Genomic DNA, 18075 nt, shown 5'->3' with positions numbered 1-18075 from the left:
AGCTTCATTGGTCTGTAATTCTACGGAAAGATTCTAAATTTATCAAAAACACAGTAGTAAACAGCCACCTTTCACTTCCACCTTTACCATTATTCACAGAATGTTCAATAACATCTTTCTCTAAATGAAACTGCAAAGTTCTTTCTGGAAGGCTAAGGAACATTTCAACAGATTTGGAGACTAATTAAATGTAATGGTGACAACACTTAAGACCAGAAGTAACCTCTTACCTTTAGGGACCATTCCTGAAAGGAAACATTTTTTTTAGAAATGAAACTAATGGAGATAGGCTAAAAGTTAGGGAAGATGAACTTTTGAGTGAGTGCAGTGAGAAAAGTGCTAGAAAATGAATGGTGAATCAAAAGGATACCTTACATATAGTATGTATGTTTTATACACAACCTAGTTATATACTTTACAAAATAATATCTACATATATTTACCTGTAATATGCATCATATATAATGATTAATAAGCTACATACATTACAAATAACTTTCCAAATAAACAGCTCCAATGCAGATCATATTAAAGATACCATTTTTCAAAGAGTGCTGTTTTCAAGTGGCTGGTACTTAGAAAATCAGTGACTTGAAGGCTGTATTCTTTTTTGCATGCACAAGGAACAGTTAGTCAGTATCTTCCAAGATGAAACATTCCCAGAAAAAATGGTCCAAAAATCCTGCATACAGAGGACATGCTAGACACAACAAAGCCTACTGACAATACTCATAATAATGCTCACCTGTAAATAGGCTTAGAAAACTCAATATACTCTATGGAGCACCTTTACATTCAGTATTTTCCACATAGCACAAAAAGCTTTTGAACAACTGGAAAGTTGTCAAAATTTAAACAGCATTTTTGCATTAAACTTGTTATCCAAAGGCTACAAAACAGCAACAATTTCATTGAATACACTTGAGAAATAGGAACTATTTGTAGTTGACCTAAATGCGTCTTCCCATTTGCACTAAGTCAGCAGTACTAAAACCTACAAGATGCCAAAATTCTGTCAAAAAAAGTTAAGAATGCTACAGAAATTGCATATAGATGCATCAAATCTGAACCACCAAGAATAGCATGACATAAAAATAGTCCTCTTCCTAGTTTAAAAATGGTCATATGCCTAAAAATATTTCAAAATAATCTCTTTTGATAAATTTAAGTAAATTTATCATAAAGTTGAGGAGGACCAACACATATACAGCTGTCAAGAGTTCAAGATTCTGTTATGGATACAAATGCTTTAAATACCCTTTTCCCCATCCACAAAGTGACATTTTTGACATCACATGAGTGAACCAACACGAGTGGCATTGGTTTCACTAATGGTAGGATTTCACATGTAATTCCCTTCCAAGTAAGCACTGTTCACATGCCACAGAGAGCAATGCCACAGAGGGGATTGGGCCACTTCATTGTTACTATTGATGATTGGATTTGAAGCCCCTGTTTTCTGGAAGCTCAATATACCAAGAGGTTCACAGACATATATGGATATTTCTGAAGACTAAACTCAAGGTTTATAAATAGCAAACTAAGGATAGAAACAAGCAACTGTATTTCCAGCCCTCAGTCATGAGTACATGGAGTAGACTGCCAAGTACTATAAAATGTAGCACAACCAGCATCATTCCTGAATATAATGAAACTATTCCATCCTCTTTGCACTAGATATACCACTTGCTAGCTCATACTACAATATCCAGCAATGCTTGGAGTTTTGCATTTTTATAGCATACTGGTATTTAACATCAATTTACAATGAGCAACACTATTTGAAGACATTTACAGTGACATTTGTCACAGAAAACAACCAAGTTATTTAACATTCTATAATAGCTTACATAACACAACTTCAGGTGTTTTTCCTCTATTATAATTCAGAGGAATTGTACAGAGTCTTCATTTTACTGAAGTTACTGAGAATGTACTGTCTCAAGAGATTGCAAATTATTTTAGAAGTGCCAAAACCTTCCCTCCTGTGTGGTAGGTTAAAAGAGATACAATTACAGGCCACCACCGACAGACTGTTGTAAGATGCAATTCATGTTTATAATCTTTTTCTTCACAAGTTGCAGCTCAGCCATCAAAGACTGACACTTGGAAACACATATACTGAAGTGCTCAGTGACAGGACTGAATGAACAAACTGCTGCTATCAGAGGTCATTTCCTATAGGCCCAAGTACACCCAGTGCTCAGCCTTATGGATACAGGAAACACCTGTGCCTCTATGGCTTTCCTCTGGAAAATGCTATGTGCAACTGGAAGCCCTCAAAGGCAGTTCACTTTATCCCAAACAAATGTACCTTAGCAAACAGCAGCACAAAACCCTTCTGGTAACATGACCCAACCCAACAGTGAACAACTGAAGCAACTCACACAAGCTACAGGGTCAATGCAAAGCATTTTTTGCAAAGTGATGACTTTACCTGTCAAACCTAATCCTCCTTCTATCTTCAAGGGAGCTACCTCACATACAAAACTCATAACTCTTATCACATCCGAAAACTCAAGAAGGACCTTTTGTATAATGACACCTCAAGATTTTTCATATGTGGCACTTGGTGCCATGATCCAGTTGAGGTGTTAGAACATGGGTTGGACTCGATGATCTTAAAGGTCTCTTCCAACCTAGAATTTCTGTGATTCTGTAATCTTTTCCTAGGACCTCCACAGTCAGATATTTTCCTCTTTTCTTTGCCCCTCAATCTTCTCAAGGACAATGACCTTATTCTCTTTTTGTTAATATCCCTTCCTAACCCATAATGGCAACAATCATCCTTTTCTGCCCTCTGCCCCCATCTCACCTGTTGATATAACAAGTTATATACAATCCATTATTTTACAAGTCTACATCACCTGAAGTTTGCACTTTGTGTTTTGCCAGCAGAGAGATGATGTGTCTTTCCATCCAGACAAACAGAAATGTTTAACTTTAAAACTACAACTCCTGCCTTGTACAGATTTTTACACTATTATGGCAATAAGACTGCATTAGATGCACAGGGCATTCAGATAATTTAAATGTCAGTACTATCCCTGCATTTATACGTATTCACAGTTCCAATTTAAAAAAAGAAAAAACAAACCAAAAAACCAACCATGAAAAAACACCCCAACAGCTTTTCTCTCTCACTTATTCATGCAATCAAAACTCACACCCTGCCCCCAATGTGTTCTGTGTTGGATTACTGAAATATGTCTTCATCAAATGTTCTCAAAATATCTCTATTCTATTCTAAAATATCACTATTCTATTCTAATAATCTTGGCTTGTTGTCCTAGCTGGAGAGTTCCTGTACTAGATTCTACCTTCACTTTAATGACAAAGTCTTTTTGTTTTTTCCTTTACCCTTTAATTTGGTCTGTAATAATGGAAAACAGCTACTGAAACCCATAATTTTTTTTTAACACAGTCATCTTACTACTACTGTATGGATTAGAAAATAGACTTCTCCAAATACCAACAAGAAAATCTACCCTTCTTGTCATCTTCTCCTCTCCTCTGCTTCCAATTAAAAATAAACTAGTACATACCAATATACTAGGTGAGGGTTTTTTGATTCTTCACAATATGCCCTTACATATCATGTATTATTCAAGACTCTTGGACTTAGAGACACTAAATGGGAGATGAATCGTCTTACTACACATGCAGGACCTCAATTAAAATCAAGAACAAATAAGAACTAGTGCAACAAAACATTTACAGCAGTCACAACTTTAAAATTTGGTAATAACCTTTGGCCCATTCATCATACTTCTCAGTCCACTCACCAATTACTGAGTTATTAATAAAGGCTTCATATGCTAGCTTTTTAATTCAAATCCTTTAGAACTGGACAACCTAGTTAAAGGAAGCAATCTGATTCATACATTCTAACATAATGAAATTAATCCAAATTACAGTAAAAATATGAACAAGATGTATTTTTTAACATGCTAGAAATATCATGTGAAGACAGTACTCCCTATATTTAGACTCCCCTGAAATTTCAGGCACGGCAATGAGGTAGGAAAATATCTAAGAAGTTACAAAGAGATAAATATTAACTCTAATTATTTGCTGATAGCACACTTCAAAGACTTTGTAACCAACAACAGAACATTTTTGTTAGGTAGTATACTCTCTGAACAGAAGCTTCATAAACATACCAATTGAAGGATGTCCTCATCTTTTGGCATAACACTAAGTTCCAATACACTGTCACTGAAAGAAACAGAAAAAGAATATCACATATAAACTTTCAGAGATTTTCAATTCTTATTACAAAGATAATCCATTTACTTCCATAGAGGAAAACTCTTCAAAAACTCCAACACTCAGCTATTATGACAAACACATGACACAATAATAGCAAACACTGACTTCCTTGAGAATCTTAGGAAGAGTAGAAGAGAAATCTGACTGAGCCAGTTTATTGAGCCAACACTTTGGGTAGCTTTATTTCCTTTTTTTTTCCCCTTAGGTCCTAAAGGACACTACTTGTTTGGAGCTTTTTGGACAAAATAATGTGACAAATCTGTGAATAAAAGCTAAAACTTTCCTCTTTCTTCAATTTAAAACTAAAGTTTCTTAGCACTTCTTTAAAATTGCTGTGGTGACATAATAATCACCACTTCATCTGCAAAGAGGAGCAATACCAAGGCCAGTACTGACCTACACCTTTCCACTCCAATCACCTCCTAGAAGGATCAACTTAAACAGTCATTCACATGATATCTGAAAGATGGATGAAAAACACTTCTTATTTGAGTGCTCCATTTGTCATCTGAGCTGCTGAAACAACAAGCAGCAGCAGTGGCATAAAGATCCAGGAATCTGAATAGTTCTATCAGTGTGACTCAAACACAAGGAAAACCAGGACACTGAATGTACAATGTACCAGCTACTCACTTGAATATTTTAAACAGTGAAATTCACAGTTGGTATCTACCAGAATAAGGTATTTTCACAAGCAAGAGAAAAGCATATGCTTGCAACATTGGATACAGAACAGGTGAATTTATTATCTCATCTGAGATAATGGAATAATCTGTTCACATTCATTAAATGTGAAATGGAACAGGTACAGAGAAGGACTACAAAAGACTAATGTACAGCCTATTATAATGAGGGCAAAAAAAACCAAAATGAAGTTACTGTGACCATTACTTAGAAATCTCACATGTAAGAATTAAAAAAAGGATTTAAAAAAAAGTCTGACCAGTATCAGCGTAAGTATCAATGCAAGCTAAGTGGCTATCTCAGAAATCAGCTCATCTGTACTGGTTAGTTCACTGCATTAGGTGAGGAAAGACAAAGCCAGCACAAAGACTGGCCCAGCTGCAGGGCACAGCAATCAGCCTGTGAAAGCACTGACAAGGGACCTCAGTTTATCTGTGCAGAAAAGAAAGCCATCATCTCAAAATGTAATGTGTGATTTATTATGCTTTCTCATATGAAAAATGTTTCTATATTGTGGTTCCTTTTCCATTTTCTAGCAACCACAGACATAAGGCTGAATTCCAAAAGCAGAGTACGAGTATTTGGTTTCACAATCTTTTTAAACTACTATTCATTTTGGAAAAAAGTGTTCTCCAAGCAGCATAAAATTTACTTTAGTCTAAAAACTGAAGATTAGTAGTGATTTAAGTTGGTTTTTTTTAAGTCCCCGCATATCAGGTAAAAGTAAGTCTTCAAAAGCCTTGTTAAGATTATTTTAAAATACTGAATTATAAGAAACAAAGGAGTATTGACTTGCTGTGCACTTACAATAGCATTTCCCATACTGACTGAATGCATAAACAGCTTGAGACATTTTTAACAAAGTGTTCAGATTTCAGTTCTACACATGGATGTAAATATCACATCAAGCAACTGTTTACTTGCAGGATTAAGACCTTGGATGTCAAAATTATGATAGCATTGCTCCTTTTGAAGTACTTTTTATATTAAAAAATGTAACTTTACACAGAACAAACCATACTCATTGAAATATTTTGCATGTTTCTCCTCCTCTCCCTTTTTAAGAAAGGGATTAAATCCATTTACACAATTAGCATCTTCTTTGAAGACATTCAGAGGACTAAAAGGTTCCATTCAGAAACAATGTTTTCCATGTAACTCTAATAACTACTTAACTATTCTATTCCTGTTTGCCTGAAGAGACAATTGCCTTTTGGAGACAATTTGGATGTTCTTACTTCGTATGTTGAGACATGCTCTAAGGACATTTTTTATTTCTCATATCAGAAACAAAAAGTATTAAGGAAGACTTCTGGTTTATTGTACAATATCCTGTAAATGCAAATTATGAACTAGAAAGTGTTAGTAAGAACCACGACACAGAAACTGATAGTCTACACTGGAGCACCAGACACAGTACTCAGAATTCTCAAAAGTATTTATCATTCCAATTACTTTAATTACACATTCTGAGAGTGAAATTCAAATGTCTTGATTCCAAGTCATCAAACTAAAGCAGTAATCATAAAGTCTATCTTCTGATGCATTATTTTGTATTAATGAAACAGATTCAGTAGCTAAACTCTCTACATTTCTGAGTAATCCAAACACTTTCAAGAACAGTTTGAAAGGAGAAACCAGCAGAATTGACAATCATTCAAATTCCCCAGTTTAAGAAAAAAAGGGGAAGGAAAGAGAAGTTGCAAATCAATGTTTCTTCTTTTATTTGGAATAATAAATAATTTACAGAGTTTATGTTAGCAATCCATATATCTCCAAGTTGATTATACATGTAAACAGATAAGAATAAATTCTTAATGGACCAAACCAGCAACTGTTGGCAAAAAGTAGGAAATATAGAGTTAAAAGTGTAGCCATGATTAATCTTACAGGACTGTAGTTAATTCTACCAACTCTTCTGAGGTGTGCCTTTTATCTCCCAGAGGAAATAACTACTGTAACTTTAGATTTTTTGCTATCTCCAAGCAGAGGAAAATAGAAAACATTCTAGACACAGCTTGAAACTTTTCTGGGAACAGTAATGTTCAGCATATCTGAATTATATCCCATCCTTAAGTCCCACTGGAAGATAAGGGTATCATTTCACCCAAAGCAGCTAAGTTCTGATGTCTGCAGCATTATATAATGAAGATAAGCAGCTAAAATTGAACAACTTTTTAGAAAAATCATAAGCAGCTAGAAAAATGAAGCCACAGAAGTAATCTAAAAAGATCTGCCAGCCTGCACTGAGTTTTATTGCAAACAGCTGAACAGTGAGCAATGGGGAAGCCCCCTCTTTAGAGAGAAGAGGATAAAATGTGTTGTAACCTCAAAAACTGCTCTGATGAGGAGTAAAATGACAAAATAAGCATTTTGTCATCAATATGTTTGAATGAGTAATTAAAACAATAAAAGTACAGCAATTAAAATGTCTAGAAAACCAACATATAACACATTAAGACTATGAAGAAAACATCTTTATTAATAAAAAATATTTCAGCAGACAACTCTGCCTTTCAAAAAGCCTTTCAGCAAGTTGCCTTCACAAGGCCAACTAAAGCAGCCAAGGTGTGCTGGATGAAAGATCAGCAAAGACACAAAAACACAACAAAAACTGTTATCACTGGGTGGTTTTGATGTGAAGACACTCAAGAGTGAATTTGTGCAAGGCCAACCTATGAAGAATTACTAAATCAATGAAGATAAACCCTGTGTTTCAGCAACTTCCTGAATCAAGGATTTATAGAAAGAGGGCTGGTATTATCTGACCACTCAATCACTCTGTGGTTTCAGTGTTTTCACAGACTTCAAAGAAATCTTTACTGGGTATTATCACAGAGGATAATGGCATAACAGACCATCAGTCTGGCCCAGGTGGCAATGCTAATGCAAGAGCAGCATGTACCATAATGCCATTTTATTTGCCATGAAATGGCAGCATAGTAAGTAAAAGAACTTATATTCAGACCAAACTGCTCTGAGCTCAAAAATACTGTTTTCAAGCAAAGAATGAGAGACAGCTGATTCTTCTGGCACATGAGAAGTACTGTCTGTAAGCTACAAGATACACCTGATGTGGAGTCTGAGCTCTCACTACAGATCAGAATTAATATTTATCTGTTTATCCTAAGAGGTTCAGCTGTAGACTTCCTGATGGTTGAATATGCTGTATAAAATGCTCAAGGATACACATGACCTTTTGTTACGATCTTCTGTGATGTACACATCTGGCTTTAGAAAACAAACTGTTCTCTCCTAACACAATAGCATCCCTTCATCCTCCCTGCCCTGATGGAAATCAGGGGGATAGATGCAGCAGTGTGCTACATCCTTCCTGGCTGCACTAGAAAATCACTGACAAGGCTTGTTCAGGGGTCCCCAGTTCACCCACAGGGGGCAGGGGTTCAGTCCTATTGAACAGGTCACTACCTACACTCACTGAAAATACACTCCATTCACAGGCACACCTAGAGTTAAGAATCACTGACCACACAAGGCACTCAAAGATGTGACTGGTCTCTTTCTTGGATCAAGAGAGTTGATTGACTGATCTATGTAGTTGGGCATACAATGTATCTTGGGTATACACTATTGTACAATAGTGCTGCTTGTAAAAATACAAAATAAAGAAACAATCCATGGCTATGTTATGTCCAGTGACAGAACATGTTTCAGTCTACCTTGTCCATCACATCTCTGAATACAGTTTTGTTGTTTATAAAAAACCCAAAATAACAACTAACATCCAAAACAAAACCACAGACAAAAACCACCCGAGGTGGACACATTTTGAACAAAACCTTGAATGAAGACATCACTGAAATAGTAAAATCAGAATCTGATTTTTTCTTCTCCAAACAGTAAGCATATCTAACACATGACGAGCCAGTAAAATTATGACCCATGAGATGTACTTAGAAAACATTCTTTCATGCTGATCATAATACATCCTTCTGCCACATAACTCAGTAATATATTGAAAACTTGTTGCTATAGAACAGAAATTGACACCAAGAAAACTGTAAAAAAGAAGCAGACATGAGACATGAAAGAGTGTCTAGACTCATGCACAGACATAATTTCACAAGTGCTTGTAAGTTAAAGGAGCAGTAAATATCAGTATTTTCTCAAATCTGAGCAAAGTTCATAATCTGCTGCAAAACAGAGGAAAGCAAAGACTTACTGCAGCTATCGTGCACATGTACACTAGCATAAATTTTTCCTTCACCAGATATGTTGATTTCTAGTTCTTAGATCTCATAAGCAAGGTGATTTTATAATCTTTTTTTCCAATTGACACATGTATAAATACCTAATCTATTTCAGTTCAAACTTCCTCTATAACACTTGGTGTTATTTGCTAATAAGGGACAAGTACCAACAACAAAAAGACTGTGGTACAATTCAGCACATCTATTCTCAAACTCTTCTCAGCAAGCAGCAAATATATGAAAAAAAGAATAATAAAACTGAGTGTGTATTAATGAAGAATTAGTAATACGATGACTTTTCAAAACTACTGTAAACGGGCACTTCATGCTCAGTATATAAGAAGTATAATGATAATACAATACTTAATTGATAATCATAATACTATTATATACCAATATAATGATAATACCATTATCTTACCTGTTCTGTATTAATGCAATGACTTGAGAATATGTTTTCCCAATAACACTTTCTCCATTGACTTTTATAATTCTGTCACCTGTAGAGGGAAAAATTATAACTGAAATTATTTTGTCTAGATGTTTGTAAAACAGTTTTTATTTTGTATTTCTATACCTCACAAAATAAAGAACACCCATATGTTAAATTCAAGGTAAAATGTCTGCCTCAAAAATCAAAAAAGATTTCTCCAAATATTTTGTAACACTGTCCTCATTTAGAGTTTAATACACTCTCATAAATTAATTGTGAAATATATTGTGTAGAGCTATTTTTAGCCTGTGATGAAAAACCTATCCTGCTCTTTTGACCAAATGGTATCTAAGACATCTCTGATCAGAAGAGCAGAAAGGTATCTTGAATTTCCTAATGAGGAGAAAATGGTCTGAAGGATTACAGACAGGGAGCTTGAAATAGTTACTGGAGGAGGAGAAGCTGAAAGAAAGGACCTGTGCAAAATGAGGCAAAGGGAATGGCTTTTTCAACGTTGCTTCAGAAACTTTTTAAAAGCCCTTTTTGTTTTTCTGGCACGATCAAATCAAATCAAAGCAAGGAAAAAGTTGTTCACTCTGACTACCCACCCTGTCTTGGGGACAATAATGATTTAAATACTTGTGCTCTGTGGAGGTTCCCCACACAAACCCCATGGATTAACAAACTACACAGATCTGAGTTTTTAATTTTGTCTGCACACAAGGTAAAACATCATGCCAATAAACTGGTATGATATTTTCAACTTTCTTATAAAGTTTACCTACTCCCCTTCATCCACCAGTTACCTTCTTGCCTGAAAGAACCCTGAGTTTTCTCTCCTGCTTCCTAAGCAATGAAAGAAAGCTTGGTGGCAACAAGCTCTGAATCCTGGCTAGGTCATACTGCAGAACTTCCCCAGAACACACCAGATCCTTCTCTGGGACTTCAACTGGCTCTTTTCCAGGTTGTTTAAGAACAGCCTGCTATGTGGGCTACATTGCCACAGATCTTTACTCAGTATTCCCACTAAAAAACTATAATTGGAGTATCATTAGAGTAGGTCATATAATTTTATCTATACTTGTGCAGCTTTTATTTTTTCACAGAAGCAGACTAGATTACACACAGCAGTGACACAAGTCTACTTGAAATAGGCATCCCATGGATCTGCCAAAAGATCTGATGGGGACACACTGCAGAATTGGTTACATAAATGACATGAGCACAGCAACTCTGCAAGTGCAACTTTGTTCTGTTTCAGATCCATAGGAAGGGAAGTCAGTGCAAAACTGTAGTGCAAAAAAGGACACAGAAACATGAAGGCTTTTTCTAACAGCTCTCCATCAGTCTGGTAGCCTGCTACATATTTTGATCAAAGTAGAGATTAATCAGAATGCCCCGTCCACACACACTTAATTCTTTATATTCCTACATAAAGATAAATGACAGCACGAAGATCAAGACATGGGAAATACAGATCTGTTTTGGCTGTTCATGTTTCAATATTTCTAGTATTTATGAACTCCAGGATATGTTATTTTTAATTAAATGCCTTAGAGGTTAAATATGGGAGAGGTATTACCTTTCTAACTCTAATAAAGATGATTTTACAGGAGTATTCAAAAATACTTCTGAATTTTATATTCTGTCTTATATTTAAGATATCTTTTGCTATTCCTCAAATTTGCCAGAATATTTCAAGTTTTCTGGTGAGAAGCAGACAAGTAAGCTCCTGAAATGGAGCTCATTTATCACCAGTGATGAAACATATGTTGAACTTTCAGTATTACAAAGGACCCCACAGGAGTGAAACAAGAATTGACAAACAATTTCCTAAACTCATATTGAATATTCAAGTGTTTTCATTGGTGTGACCATGAAATAGAGCAAAATTACATTAGAAAAAAAAAACAAACAAAACCAGGTAACAACAATAACAGTTGATTCTACAAAATAAGAAATGTATACAGTGTCTGCATGAGAGGTTAAGCAATCTACCTGGCTGATTATTCCCTAAATGTTTTATAATACCAAGACAGAGATATAGTAATATATTTCACCCTAAAATTCATAAACAAGAAATACTGGCATGACCTAATTAGATGTAACTGCTATAAGCAGTGTGTTTAAGAAGATTCTACTTATTAAAAATGTCTTCTCTCATTTATTTTCTGCTCTTTATTCTGGGCTCCTAAAAATCTCTTCTATAACTAAAAAAAAAAACAAAACAAAACAAAAAAAAAAAAAAAAAAAAAAAAAAAAAAAAAAACCACCACAAAAATTCTCTACAGATTTTATCTCTCTCAATTTGGCAGACACTGAACAGCGCAGAAATTAACATGGTTCCTCTGTACAAATTCAACATATGCTGCGTTTTATCAAGCCAAAACATCTTTATATAATAGCAATCAAATTCTGCCAAAGTACCCCTTCTCTAAATAACTATTTAAGGAGGAATTATAAAAAACCCTGAAATCCTTATGGTGTACAAGTGGGATCTAGAACTGTTTTTAAACTGATCAACCTAGGAACTTTGTATTTCTTTAGGAAGAACATACAAAACCTATTCTATTCCAGTCAATTTGAGGTATATAACTTTTCTAAAAATATATCAACATCCCATTATTGACACAAGCACAAGCCTTTCACAGAATAGAAGCTTTGCCACCTTTTTAAGAAACTTGTGTTCATACTGGCATTCATCTATATATGTAACTTTATCACCTGGAAGATTTTCTATTCTAATACTGTTTGGTTGTTTTCTTTCAGCACTTAACATATGAACCAGTTCACAAAAAAACCTCCATGTTTCCTGCTCTCCAGTTTGATTAAATGAGCAATTGAAAAGAATTTTGTAAGAATAGACAGACTTGGACTGTTCCTATTTGATTTAAAGGAGGTAGAGTAGAAAACTTTTATTTCATGTACAAAGACCTGAATGTTTTCAGGTTACCAATTTGTCCCAAACCAAAGAAATACGAGCTTACGGGTATTATTTTCCTTTTTTCCCTCTTCTTCATGTATTTTGTTACTCTCTTTAAGACAGCAAATCAGAAGGACTAGGACTTTGATGCCTTAATAAGCAAAACAAGGTTCCAAGGTGAAAAACACTGGAGGACAACTTAAAAGCTTCTACAGGAAAGAACAAGGTTTAAATGGAAGATAGAACTATGTAGTAGCAAACTTAAATTATATGTATTTTACATAATGTGCATGAACATGCTATTGAACAGTACCTGTGCACAGCCCAGCTTCAAAAGCAGGTCCACCCTCTTTAACTTGTTTAACAAATATGGTATCCATTGGCTCCAGTCTATTTCTTTGTTTTCCTGAGAAAGAAAGAATATCTCTTAATTGCATTTCATTGTACTGCATTACAACGTTTTCATTTTAAAATACTTTGGGATGCAATCCTGCTGCATTCACAGAGACATACAAAGAAATAGTAATGTAATGGAAAGTGAAAAATAAAATTTTAAAATCTTCCCGTAGATGGAAAAAACATTGATTTACAGTTCTCATGAACCACTAAAGTGATTTTCCAACAGTGTTCTTCAGAACCTCCAAGATGAAGTATAAAGTTTTCTTGAAGATTTACCAAGGTTCAAAAAGAAATTTATAATTCAAATTATATACACAGCATATGTCTGCACATGCTGTATATGTCTCTATATATAATTTGAAGTTAATCTACAGTAGTTAAAAACCACGTACAGCTGTATTTTCTTGCTTTCTCAATACACACTTAAGTTCTATACTTCCAGAAACACAGGCACCTTTCGGTTTTACATGCCTGTCATCAAAGCTAAGTCATTCTTTGCTAAGTAGCCAAAGCTTCTGAAAATCAAGATAGGAGGGTGGGGGTGTGTACAGTAAAATAAACAAAAAACTCCAGGGTTATACAGCACGCTGAAATACAGTACATCTGTCCTACATTTGCACACAGCTGGAGTAAGCCATTTTACAGCATCTAGAGCTTCACCAGTGAAGTTAAAAACCAAAACCAAACCCCCCAAACCCCCAAATACTCACAAAGAAAACCTTCCATAAATAATGAATAATAAATAAATAAATGCATCCATTATGGCCCTGCATGGTTCAGTGCTCACAGAAGCAGTGGCAGAACCTGAAAGGCTCCAGCCAGATCCACACAGTCTCACAGTGTCAGAGCTGGCTTTGCCAGCCTTGGCCCATCCCAGCTCCAGGCTCCAGTTCCCATCCCTGCTGCACACTCCCAGCTAAGGAAATGCCACCTTTGGAGGCTGTGTGAGGAGCCAGCCAGGGAACTGACACAGTGCAAAAATAAGCTGGGTCTATGCTCCAGTTTAGCAGGAAACCCTGGCTTGGTGGAGAGAGGCTTAGAAAAAGAAGGAACAGCATGAAAGAAAAAAGGTATTACTTAAAATTGGCATTGCTGATAAAAGTAACTCCTTAAAACTGGCATTATTAGGTTCTAATCATTTCTGAAATGACTGGCCTTTGACTAAGGCACAAGTCTTCGGCTTAGGCTTTTGAAAGTACTTTCCCCACAGCTTTAAATGTTCCACCTAAAACATTTAATAAATCACAGTAGTATTTATTGAATACTAATAAGGTGCCCCCTTAACCTCTTTTTTTTAGTTCAGTTTCCATGTGGGCAAAGTTCGTTGGAAAAACTTTAATAAACTGCAAAAAACCAGACCACTCTGTGACTCTGATTCAATTTTTCAGATCCTGGTTTTAGCCTAATGCCTTTATTGTGCAGATCCTCAGTGTCCTGCCATTTTACCATAAAACAGTTCAACAAAATGGCTCTAAATGGCCTTCTCAAAATAGTTCCAGATTGGGAGCAAATAATCAAAAAGTTTATTTGATAGAATCAGATAAATACTATATATAAAGCAACTGAATTACAAATCAAGAAACTCCAGCTGGCAGCTCAGTCCCCAAATACTTAAAATTTGATTAGCAGGATACAGCTACAAAACGCTCTTTGTGAGCCAAAGTTAATATCTGTCATTTTTAATTTGCAGATTTAAATAGACACTGAACATGTGATGAGTCTTGTCCTTTAAAAAGCCAGTAACATTTCAGAAAGTTTAGAGAAGCTCCAAGATTAATCTACCCAGATGCCATGAACAAAAGGTTGCTTCAACCGCTTGCAAGAATGAAGTTAAAATATGACCTTTTACAGGACCACCAAACGTCCTTCCCAGTGCTGCCACTTATCTTTTACTGAAGACACATACATTTTCCTAAAGTGGCAAGAAAAATAAAAGTAATACAGCTTCCACAGCACATTTATCACATCTCAGCTTCCTTTATAAAATACTCTTCAAAAAATGTTAGCGACCTACTGCTAGTTTGCTTAACACTCAAGTGCTGCTTTATGCCTTGTCCATACCTGAACATGCAAATCAAGAGGTCAGGCAGATAAAGCTACTCCCATTCAGTATGCAACACAGAACTCCTTTAATACACTTCCCACTTCTGAGTAAGAGGGGAAACTTGCCACAATTTATGGAGAACCGAGACTGCAGCCTTCCCTTTCATCTGACCTGCCTGTCAGCTACACCAGGCACATTATGGGCACTCACTTCACATTTCTACAGCTATTTTATCAATCAATTCAGAAAGCTAATTGCATATTAAACTTGGCTTTTTGTCCTACTTGCAGAAGGAGGCTATATTAAACAGTCATTCTTACTTCCCAAAAAAGGTCAACCACTAAACAAAAAAATCAATTTAAGGGGAAAAAATTAGGATAAAAGGTTCAAAATGTTGATTACATTTGCACATTCATTTCACAATTCAGCACTATCCAAATACAAGTAGAAACAAGAAGAAATCTTAGAACTCTCAAGCTCTGGTAGATAAATATGTGTTCTTCACTTCTCCTTGATCTTCTACACATTTGGATACAAACCAAATCTTTTTTAATAGTAACACAGAAATGAACTTCCTTGAATACATAACCTCAATGTACATTTATACTTGGAGTTTGAAACTCAAGCAAAGCTAAGCAATATTTTTTGACAGAAGCTAACAGTACTTTTTCAGACCAGCTGAGGGGAATAAATCTTGAAAATGTATACTCAATCATCATAGAAATAAATCGCAAGCAAAATGGATTATCTAATAACTCACCTCATGTCTCAAAATTTAACATTCACTACACTCTGATTAAATTATGCCTAAATCTCCCTGTGGTCCTGTCTGCACCCAATTATCAGGCAAAAGCAAAATGCTGCCTAGAAATGAGAGCCTAAACTGCCCACCTCCTGAACACCACAACCTAGAAGAGAATATCACAGCCAAGTGTTTTACACTAAGTTCTCCAGGTCTGCACTATGTACTGTCAGGATTCATGATTTTTGTTTTTAATACTGAAAAGGCCAAATTTTTTTTCGAGCATGCCAGCGATTCCTAACAAGGTGATACAACAAAGAACAGCAAAAGCACCTCAGGCCTCTAGTCTGTAAGACATATAAGCCTTATTTGTGCTTTTCCAGTGCTCATTACTGCATGTGATTCTGCCTCCTCCTTCTCCTCCATACTTTTGTAAACAAATCAAAATACTTTGTAATTGAGCATTATCTTGCAGGCTACCAGCAAATACAACAAATTCTCCCAAATCTTCAATGGCAAATGAAAAATAAGACATCATGCACACACAAAGAACAAAGTGTGAGCTGCCAGTAATACATTCACATATGCAAGGAAACAGCACAGATGAAAAGCACAACTTCATTTGTACTTCATTCCCTCTTAAATGTAGCTATAAAGAAATAAGTATTCCTACATTAGGGCAATAAAAAGAAAAAAGCAAATAAAGCTCGTAAGTACACAACTCAGCTGATCTGAAACTGAAAAAGCCCATCAGGTTGTCCTTTCCTGTATCACTTTTGTAAGCACATGAAAATTTCCAGCATGACTAAATGGTCACCAGTCAGTATAAATTCAAAGGCAAGTTTTTGTCCAGCCAGTAGTGTAGTTTTGCTAACAGTACAACTAAAATACTGCTTGCAGTGCTATGACTCCCTTCAATTATGTTATCCAAATGAAAATATTACTTTAGAGTAAGCAAACTGGTGTCTGAATTTTTAATCTGAGATCCAGCATCATCAGAAATACGGAAAAAAAATAAATACCCAAGTACCGAGAAGGCTCAAGACAAAAATTCATTGGCTTCAACAAGGATAGTAAGGAATCAGGTGAGTCATAATAATAAGGTCCTTAGCCTAGACAACCAAAGAAAAAGTAGCCTGAAGAAGCATTAACATGTGTAAATCAAATGCAAGACAAATATAGAAAACCCATGTATTGAAACAAGATTTTTCTGAGCCAATATGCTTTTTCATAACTCTATGCAAATCTTGTAATAAATCAGAGACTACATGCCACCTACAATAACCACAGAGATCACAGTAAAATCTAGAAACTAAAATTAGTGCCTTGTTTTAGCTTTTGTTCAAATGACTGCAAAACAAAGACTTTATTCATAGCACATATCATGGAATCATTCATGATCTAACCTTTACACTGCCTGGATCTAGGAGCTGAGACTTCAAGTCAATAATGCCTTCACAGCCTGACAGGAGAAAACAAGTCTCCCATGGCAAAGTTACAAGGAAGCTTTCCTGACAAATGCTTAAGAGGCCTCAAGAGGCAGAGGGGAATATGTTGCACTAGCAACCATCACATTTATAAAATCATAGGATTCAAATGTGCTCTCCCTGATAAAAGAAAATATTTTAAAAAACTACTTTTAAATAGAACAATAGAATTAAGACTAGGTAACATTTAAAACTGACTTACATCTAGGGGGTGATATTCTGCAAGGCTTCTCCTAACTCCCCCAAATTTGACATAGAAATTAATTTTATCTAGGTGCCAATTCTAGTTTAATCCCCTAAAAATCTAGTTTGAAATACAGCTGCTACAAGGAACATAACTAGTATTGTGTCAAATGCAGTAACCATGACTTAGCTTTTAAATTACTCCCTGCAGACCAGACAGTATTACTGTATGCTCTATGATTCACCTGGAAAACAAAATGACATGGCAGAAGTTATGCTATCTAATCTACCAACACACTACAACATAGCAACAAGCACCTCGTTTCTCTGAAGTCATTAACCTTCTGATATAAAACACAGATTAAAACATCTGAGTCATAAAGACTATGAAAAGTACAACCTTTACATTCTGAATAGGAAAGGAAAAAAGAAAAAACAATCTCATGCCAAAGTGCTATTGCTGACAGAGCTCTTCCTTTAGACCTGTAGAACACAAACCAGCAAGTGCTGAAACACAGTATAGTACATACTTTCTTACAAAATCTCTCCAACTAGCCACTGCTTAAAAACATGCCACTGCTCCTCTTCCTCAAGGGGAGAAAAAAAATTCTTCTGTTCAGGACAGCTGAACTGTGCTCAGAAATCCTCATAACACAGGGATTCAATAAAGTCTACAGAAGTTTGTAAAATAACTTAT

The 18075-nt window shown here is 35.5% G+C and overlaps 1 protein-coding gene across 4 annotated transcripts in view; it reads right to left on the bottom strand.

Annotated features, from left to right (window-relative positions):
* ARHGAP21 (Rho GTPase activating protein 21) overlaps positions 1-18075 on the bottom strand; it is a 113224-nt gene that overhangs the window by 37053 nt on the left and 58096 nt on the right. For 3 of the 4 annotated variants that reach the window (XM_059493727.1, XM_059493736.1, XM_059493744.1), the window contains exons 4-6: positions 12837-12929; positions 9589-9667; positions 4164-4218 (exon numbers count right to left, since the gene is read on the bottom strand). In XM_059493727.1, the coding sequence (XP_059349710.1) occupies positions 4164-4218; positions 9589-9667; positions 12837-12929 (227 nt within the window). Of the gene's footprint in view, positions 1-230; positions 291-4163; positions 4219-9588; positions 9668-12836; positions 12930-18075 lie in introns of all 4 variants that reach the window. The other variant, XM_059493718.1, reaches the window with a different exon arrangement.

The sequence above is a fragment of the Ammospiza nelsoni genome, chromosome 1, assembly GCF_027579445.1.
Source record: "Ammospiza nelsoni isolate bAmmNel1 chromosome 1, bAmmNel1.pri, whole genome shotgun sequence".
Classification (NCBI taxonomy): Eukaryota; Metazoa; Chordata; class Aves; order Passeriformes; family Passerellidae; genus Ammospiza; species Ammospiza nelsoni.
The sequence above is the reverse complement of the archived record's forward strand: the minus strand, read 5'-3'. Positions and strand labels throughout refer to the sequence as shown.